This window comes from Erythrolamprus reginae, chromosome 3, assembly GCF_031021105.1.
Source record: "Erythrolamprus reginae isolate rEryReg1 chromosome 3, rEryReg1.hap1, whole genome shotgun sequence".
Classification (NCBI taxonomy): Eukaryota; Metazoa; Chordata; class Lepidosauria; order Squamata; family Dipsadidae; genus Erythrolamprus; species Erythrolamprus reginae.
The window spans coordinates 62,973,360-62,982,810 of NC_091952.1; the positions used below are offsets into that span (position 1 = coordinate 62,973,360).

General features: G+C 38.9%; 1 protein-coding gene across 1 annotated transcript; it reads left to right on the forward strand.

The window, feature by feature from the left end:
• Positions 1-1,224: 1,224 nt before the first annotated feature.
• Positions 1,225-2,375, forward strand: G0S2 (G0/G1 switch 2). Its single transcript, XM_070748913.1, has 2 exons — positions 1,225-1,312; positions 2,011-2,375. Exon 2 carries the CDS (start codon positions 2,032-2,034, stop codon positions 2,365-2,367), a length of 336 nt encoding a protein of 111 aa, XP_070605014.1. The 5' UTR covers positions 1,225-1,312; positions 2,011-2,031; the 3' UTR covers positions 2,368-2,375.
• Positions 2,376-9,451: the final 7,076 nt, after the last annotated feature.

Sequence of the window (9,451 nt, forward strand, 5' to 3'; positions counted from 1 at the left end):
GGGTGTTTTAAGTGTCTATATATGGGCACCTCTTGTCATTATGAGAGTAAGGTCACTATGTAGAAGTTTTTCAAACTTGGCATTTTTAAGACATGTAACTTCAACTCCCAGAAGTCAATGCAGATAATGGAATTCTGGGAATTAAGACGTTGCCAGGTTTGAAAAACACTGCCTAAATCATCTTACCACAGAGTTAACCTGAATCCTTCAAATGGAACTTAAGAACAATTAACCAGTAGACTGGCTTGCCTTCAGAAGTTGTATTCACATCGCTGGAGGTTTTAAGAGATTGGACAACCACTTGTCCAAAATGTCTTCTGCTTGAACAGGGAGTTGGACTGGACCTCCAGTGTCCCTTCCAACTCTATTAGTTTGTAAAGTGCCACACAGAGGTTTCCAGGACTTCATTCTTCAGCAAAATCTTCGGAGTCTTTGGAGAGGGGCGGCATACAAATCTAATTAATAATAATAATAATAATAATAATAATAATAATAATAATAATAATAATAATAATAATAGCATTTAGAGGCAAACTGCCTTGTGTGTCATCTGGCCAAAGAGCCATTAAGCAATTTTCTTGTGTCTCTAATCGTTTAAAAGCCACGTTAAAATAGTATCCCAGGTCTGTCTTTGGACAACCAAGGGATCCTTATTTGCTGTAGTAGCCCACACTTGAGTAAACTGCTCTGAATCTTTAATATCGCGGTCGAGTTAAAACTGAAATCGTTTAAATGAAGCCAAACAATGCAGCGAGTCACCCATTAAACGGTCCTTCGGATTCCGCAATGTCCGTTTAAGGCAATGCGGTTTTAAGGGGAAGAGTGAAGGTCACCCCAACGCGAGCCCTGGCGCACGTCGCTCAAGACGGATTAAATGCTGTGGACAGATGCTACGTGACTCTCGCCGGGTTGTCAAAGGAACGTGATTTATTGATTCGGGACGCCCTTCCCCAGCGGGTCTCCTGGGGGGGGGGCTGCGACCACTTCCGCCCGCGCTGCCCTTTGCCAGCATTCCCAGGCCAGGAGGGTCTTGCTTCTGACCAATGGCTGTAGGATGGCGGCGTGCTCGGCGCATGGGCAGTCCCATTGGCTGGCAGCCTTGCGGGGACGAAGCCAAGCGGTCGGTCCGGCCAGGGGCGGGGCCTTCAGCAAGCGTGGGATTATAAAGCAGGAAGGCGGCCGACTACTGTAGGAAGTTAACTGGAGCGAAGGTAGTCGAGTTTGTGCTTCTGTGGGCGGAATCGAAAGGGGCGCGCTCGGAATTCAACGGCTGATCAAAGCTCCGAGTACGAGACTGACGAGTTCTTTAGAGGTAAGGCCGGCCGACGTTTTATTTTTTTATTTATTTGGCTTTTGATCGGTTTAGAGCTGTGACTTATTCTCTATTCGAAGACATTGGATTCATGGGTGGGATTCGTGGGGTTGTATTGGACACAAGGGGCTGTTATTTTATTTTATTTTTTAGCAAAGCCTAATGATGTTGAATTCATGCTGTTGCATATAATTGGCCGCGTTTGGAAAATTATTCTTGCTCTGTATTAGAAATGCATCTGCTGTAGACTGTAGCCCTTTTATATAGAATAACAGAATTGCAAGGGGGCTTGGAGGCAGGGGTAGGCAAAAGTTGGCTCTTCTGTGACATGTGGACTTCAACTCCCAGAATTCCTAAGGTAGCATGATTGGCTCAGGAATTCTGGGAGTTGAAGTCCACAAGTCATAGAAGAGCCAACTTTGCCTACACCTGTTCTAGTCCAATCCGCTGCTTGGGCAGGAAAAGATGTAGCATTTCAGAAAAACGGTTGTTCAATCTCTTCTTTAAAACATCCAGTGTTGAAGCATTCACAACTTCTGGAGGCAGGATGTAGAAGTTGTTCCTTATAATGAGGCTCTGAAACTGCCTCAGGGGTAAAAAAATCTGTTCTTTCAGAGTAGGATGGCCTAAGATCCAAAGGCTTTTCATCAGTTAAGCCATAACTGACCTATTTTTCCCTCCTATGTTTCTCCACCTAGGTGTTTCCCAGTAGCTGAACTATGGAAACAATGCAAGAGCTAATTCCCTTTGCGAAAGAGATGCTGAGCCAGAAGCCCAATGGGAAAATGGTCAAGTTGTACATGCTGGGCAGTGTGCTGGCCTTCTTTGGGGTGGTGATCGGCTTGGTAGAGACTGTATGCAGTCCTTTCATCTCTGAAGAGAAACCCGAGGAGGAGGAGGAAGAGGAGGAGAAAAAGAAAAGGCCCGCTCTGCCACTGACAAAAAGAGAGGAGACGGTGGAGGTTATGGCTCAAAAAGAGGATGACATGATCCAGGAAAAAGGCAAACAAGTGCTGACTTTAAGGAACTCTGTGAACAGGCAACACGCCTCATAGGAAGACTCTTCTTTGGAGGACTGAGATGATGGTGATCTGCAACATATAGGACATTTGTCCTTTCTTAAGGGGCAAATTTCCAGATAATGCCTCTGAGAGAGAACATCTTTGGGTTCAAGACTGCAGTCCAAAAAGACTATTAATAAAGGTTTATTTTGCTGCTGTGCAGCAGTTGAACAACACTGCCATTTAAAATCTTACATACCTGTTCTTTTGGTATGGAAATGCAAAGCTCTATTGTATCTGAACCCTGCCTAAGTGAGAATTATTTTTTACTAATGTCTATGTTACAAATATTTTGCATTTTAAATAAACCATTTTATACCTAACACTAACAGATGCTGGTGTGGACCTCTTGAATGGTGAGGGAGAGCTCTATGAAGAGCATTAAAAAGGGGGGATAAGTTTTGTGTTCCCGATGAAGCAAAGTTGGTGTACTCTTTGGGGAGGGGATACTTAAAATGAGTGGCAATGATTTATTAATTTATAATTTCACCAAAAAGCAAGGACCAATTATGGAAAGGAAAAAGCATTCTAGGATTAAAAATTGGACCTCTAACTATCAAAATCTGATGCCAGCTTTCTGAATTAAAATCTATTTTTTACTATCTGGTTGATAATTTACAAATAAGAAAATGTGAATATGGGGAGAAAGAAAATTAGAGGATATTCAAACGGCCACCTATGCTTGTAAGTCATTTGCAAATGCACAAAGATCAGGTATTCAATGGTGAAGATAGAATAAAAGTATCCCTATTCTTTGGAAAGGAATCTGTAGAAAGCTTAATCTTCATAAGTGTACTTCACAAATCAGTGGTATGTGGGGTCTAAATAGGGAATCACTTCCTCCCCAAATTAGGAAAACCCTATAAGAGAAAGGATCATACATGAGAAGGCAGCCAGTCTGCAACTGAAAGTGCTAAAGTAAAGGAATTGGGATTTGGGGGAAGATATTTTGGGAGTCTAGGAATTTGCACTTAGGAGCTAACAATGTTTTGCACTATTTTGGGCACTCTTCATTTGCCTAGTTTTTACTCTGCAGTTTGATTTAGTTTTAGAGGAGAATGTCCCTACATTCGCTAGATATGACAGATAGCTGTCATTATTTTTCAGTCATAGCAGCATGGTCAAGTACTGCAAAGGCTTTCTTACCCCTAGATTTTAATGGAACTGACGAATACAAAGACATACTCGGAACTCAGATATTTATGTTTCTATCTTGAATTTAAGGTTCTTTAATATGATGGAAAAGGTTTAAGATACAATTTTAAATTATGAATTTCCCTCTTAATCTTATTGATCAATCTTATCTATAACTAAATTTAGCTACAATAGTTATTGTGACTAAGGATCAATTAGAGAAAAAATTCCCAAATCTTACTAATTTCTATAGAATATTACTATATGCAAATTCATATTTTGCTAATTCAGAAATGCATGGATTCTAAATTCCCACCATCCAGATTATTTACCACTTTATTGGTGAATAATACAATTATAATATCCCAAAATAATACATAGGGAGAGGGGTAAATTCACCTTCTATAAGATTCTGACAATATAATGTTTTACTTTCTCCTAATCCATGCTTCCCTAAAAATAAGATCCTATCTTATATTTTTTTTTAAATAAGTGCTCGGCCTTACTGCAATGCACTCAAAATCCCGATTGGGCTCATTATCAGGGGATATCTTATTTTGGGGGAAACGGTATTAATTTATAGCAATTTAATCTCTGTAACAAGAGAATAAATAATTGGCTTTACCAAGATGATATTCTCATACTATGGTCCCATTGTGTATTGATTTGTTAAGTAAACACTATACTGGAATGGTGTAGCAGCAAGAGGTACTGTACAACAGTTGGCAGAAAACTGAAGCTAGCTTATATGAGCAATATTAATAGCATTGGTTATTGTCTGTAATTCAAATCGCAGCACTCTCATAAGTCCATTAAAGTCAAGAAAAAAATAATATCCTGCAATAAAAGAACTGGATTTGCACTGATGATTAGTAATTGTAATTTGAGGTTTTGTTTACCATCTGCATTATACAGTATTCAAAAACCTCTGGTAGATTTGAAATAAGCATCAGTCAACGACAAATTTTGAGTTCCTAGCCTTTCCCTCTTATAATAGTCGTTTTAATATGTTTTATATTGTTTAATTAGGGTAATCACTGACTAACAATTGTTCAAGGGGCAGTGATTTACTAACGTTGAAGATGCTGCAAGAAAAAGATACAGTTCAGTTTGCAGGACATACTGGGTCACAAACTAGTCCAGAGATCTTCAAACCTGGCAACTTTAAGACTTGTGGACTTCAATTCCCAGAATTCTCCAGCCAGCATAGGAGAATTCTGGGAATTGAAGTCCATAAGTCTTAAAGTTGCCACGTTTGAGGACCTCTATAGTAGTCTTATCACGTTTTGACCTAGCATGGCACGTTAATGCATTAATTTATAGTTTCAGAACTTTAAAACAAATGCCATACATGTATGCTTCAGTGTGCTGTAGGAAACCAAATAACTGAGTCAACCATGACTAAGTTAGCCACAATTAGGCATTCTATGAATAAAGTTAATCTATGCCAGAAGTTATTTTAGGAAGGTGGGGATTGGCAAGATTCCAGGTAATTCTTTCCTGACCTGACTTCCTGGATCTAAGTGGGGAAAGCAGGAGAACCTAACTCCATGTTGCTACAAAGGTGTGTCCATGTTTCTTCCTTCCCATGATGTCCCAATCATAGACAATTCACCACAAGCCATTCCTTTATTTGACCACATATGCTTTTTAAGAAGGTAAAATAAATCCACAATCTCTTCCTCTATATCTCACACATTTAGTTATTTATTGCAGAACTGATTGATCCCAAAAAGCAAAAGGCTTGAAGTTTCAAGTTCTTTCTTTCTTTCTTTCTTTCTTTCTTTCTTTCTTTCTTTCTTTCTTTCTTTCTCAAACAAGTATAGTATTATAGTACATATTAACATAACAACATAAGTAGAACGTAGTAATAGAAAGGATAATAAGACAGTAGGACAGGGACATTGGACACAAAAGTGCACTTATGCACGTCCTTTACAAACCTCTTAGAAAAGGTGAGAGGTCGATTGTAGATAATGTAAGGTTGAAGATTTTGGCGTTGGGGAAGCAACAACAGAGTCAGGTAATGAGTTCCAGGCGGTGACCACTCTATTGCTGAAATCGTATTTTCTGCAGTCAAGTTTGGAGCGATTTACATTCAGTTTGTATCTATTACATGCTCCTCTGTTGTTGTTAAAGGTGAAGTAGTCACTGACAGGGAGTACATTATGATGTATGATTTTATGTACAACAGTTAAATCAGTTCGGAGACGATGTAGTTGTAAATTTTCTAGATGTAGTATTTGAAATCTGGAGGAGTAGGGTAGTTTGTCACGTGAGGAGGAGTGAAGGACTCTTCTTGTGAAGTATTTCTGTACTCCTTCAATTGTATTAATGTCTGATATGCAGTGTGGACTCCATACAGGTGAGCTGTATTCTCGAATAGATCTGAGGAATGTTTTGTATGCTCTGGTTAATAAATCAGTGTTTCTAGAGAAAAAGCTATGTAAGATTAGGTTTACAATTCTTAATGCTTTTTTGGCAATGCTATTACAGTGGGCTCTAGCACTTAGGTCATTGGAAATGAGTACTGCAAGGTTTTTGACTGAGTGAGGGTCCTCTGTGAGTTCAGCTTTACCAAGTATGTATTCAGTATTTGGATTCTTTTTACCAATGTGCAGGATGGAGCATTTGTTGGTAGAAATTTGAAGTTGTCAGTTGTTAGACCATTCAGCTACATGGTCAAGGTCCTTTTGAAGGGTAGAAGTATTATCGGAGGTATTAAATAGCTTAACATCATCAGCAAAGAGAACACAATTGCTTGTGATATTGTCACAGAGATCGTTTATTTAGAGTATAAAGAGAGTAGGTCCTAAAACACTGCCTTGCGGGACGCCACTGTTAACTGGAGCAGGATTAGATATGATATTACCTATTTTGACCACTTGTTGTCTGTTGGACAGGAACGCTGAAATCCAATCGTGCAGAGGTCCAGAGATGCCATAGAGATGCCATCTTCCAGAAACCTGCTTGGTTTAATAGTTTAGTAGTTCCTGCTGCCACCAATTACTGCGTTTTTGGCTCCATAAGATACTCCTGACCATAAGACACACCTAGGGAAACAAGGGAAAACAAGGGGAGAAAAAATCTGCCACTGCCTCCCAATGTCCATTCATTTGGCTAGCATTTTTGAAGCAAACAGCCTGCCTCCTCTTTGTCTACTGCATCCACCGAGCAACATTGGAGCCTTCACCTCCAAGCAGCTGATTGACGGTGGGATCGGTATCCTGGAATACCACCGATCAGTTGTTCCAGGCAGCAGGGATCGCTTCCGCCATTTGCTACTGCTGCCTGTTGTCCATATTCGCTCCATAAGACACACAGACGTTTCTACAGTACTCACTTTTGGAAGGGAGAAAAGTGTATCTTATGGAGCTAAGCCTGGCCGTTCCATTTTATGTATTGTTTGTTTGGGGTGTATGACTGTTTTTATATTAAGGGTTTTAACTGTTTTTTAATCCTTGGTTTTGTACTGTGCTTTGCTGTTGTGAACCGCTCAGAATCTTCGGAGAGGGGCGGCATACAAATCTAATTAATAATAATAGTAATAATAATAATAATAATAATAATAATAATAATAATAATAATCATAATCATAATAATAATAATAATAATAATAATAATAATACGGTATTTTCCAAAGGGGATGCTTCCTATTTCCTCTAATTCTGATTTGGATTGGGAATGTCTCAACTAGCAACTAGTAATCAGCAAGCAGATTACTATATTCATGGCTATTGAACATGAAGGAAAGATAGCTAATTTTTTGGGGAGGAAAACATAATTATTATTTAACATTATAGTTATTCTGTTACCTTTTTCATAGGTAAGTGTAAAAAACAGTCGTAAGTCACTTTTTTCAGTGCTATTGTAACTTTGAATAGTTGGTAAACAAACTGTTGAAATCAAACACTATGTGTGTGTGCGCGCGTGTGTGTGTATACATACATACAAACACACATATACCATCACACACATATATCCTAGAACTGCTGTCTTGTAAAGAATGTTATGTTTGCATTGCCAGACATCCAGACTCCTGCAAAGGAAATCTGGGATATATGCCAGCAACTCCATTTGAGAAAACGTATTGTTCCCACCAAGATTTTGAGTGCTTGTTTCCTTAGGTAGACAAGAACCAAAATAATTAAATTCCTTACCAGCTAGCATAGAAAGAAGAAATTACTTAGGATAAGTGCCTAATTGCTTTTCTCCAAGAATACTGAGAGCAAAACTCAGTATTCTCAGTATTAAAAACTGAGTATAGTTAGCTATTTTCCAGCACTTAAAATATTGTATATTTGTGTCTAACATGTCAGTTTCTGCATATGATGAATTAAAATGGGGGGGAAGGAAATGGAGGAGGGGGTTTAAAGCATCAGAAAGAAATCAACCATCTCGGAGTCCATCCATCATGGTCTTTCCTTGACTCATGTTTTCAACAAACCTTTTTGCACCTGATAACTACCAAAGCTGTGAAAGCCAAAGTGATTTCTAGAGGGCAGCAAAGATCTACAGAAAACTTTTAAAATTACCCAGATTTCAAACTTTCAGACTGGTATCCTGTAAGACAATTCTAACAGTTGTTTCTATAGCCTCCTGGCATTCTAAGTTTGCCACTTGAAGTAGGTTTCTTGTTCACCTTATGGATCTTAGATCCTACAATATCTAATAAGTATGTCAATGTTCTATTAAAATGTTTGGAAAAAAGAAGTGTATCAGTTATCTCATTTATTAATAATGCAGCACATAGCATTCAGGTTTTCAATTAATCAGTCAATCGTGTCCTTTTCTTTGGTACATTGTTCCAGTCACCATATTCTTTCCCATACAAGAGACATTGTTCTATTCCCCATCTGTTCCCCATACAACAGACATTAAGCATGTTATGTTCATAGAAACATAGAAGACTGACGGCAGAAAAAGAACTCATGACCCATCTAGTCTGCCCTTATACTATTTTTTGTATTTTATCTTAGGATGGATCTATGTTTATCCCAGGCATGTTTAAATTCAGTTACTGTGGAAGTTTGTTCCAAGGATCTACTACTCTTTCAGTAAAATAATATTTTCTCATGTTGCTTTTGATCTTTCCCCCAACTAACTTCAGATTGTGTCCCCTTGTTCTTGTGTTCACTTTCCTATTAAAAACACTTCCCTCCTGAACCTTATTTAACCCTTTGACATATTTAAATGTTCCGATCATGTCCCCCCTTTTCCTTCTGTCCTCCAGACTATACAGATTGAGTTCATTAAGTCTTTCCTGATACGTTTTATGCTTAAGACCTTCCAACATTCTTGTCTCATTATCATGCTTTGTTGCAATTGGCTATTCAGATTCCCCCTTTCTCTTATTCGTCTAAAACTAGATTATACTTTTACTAAACTTGGGGTACCTCCAAGTGTACTACTATTTTTCACTTCTACAATACATATAATTTGTTAAATAGGAATTGTTATTCCAAGAAAGTTTCATAATATTACATAATGTCTGAATCATCCTTTAAGTCAGATGTGTACAATTTGAGTTCCTCGGATATTGTATGTAATTTCAAAAGCCTTCTAGAAGTGGTCATCAATTTCTACTTCTCAATTTTGCTGAGAGTGAAAATGATGCAACATGGGACTAAGAAGGAGTCACCTTCAATCAGGGGTGTCAAATTCAAGGCCCTGGGACCAGATCCAGCCTGTGGGATGCTTATATCTGCCCCACAGAAACAGTAAAGGACCGGCCTGAAGTGCCTCTGCCAGTGAAAATAGAGCTTTGGAGGGTTGTTTGTGGCCCTCCTGATCTCCGTTTTCACTGGCAGAGGGTTGCAGGAGGCCATTGCAGCCGACAACGGAGCTCACAAGGGCTGTGGGTAGCATGCCCAAGCTCCATTTTTGCTGGCAGAGGGTTGGAGGAACCCATTGCAGTTGAAACAGACCTTTGGAGCTGGAAGAG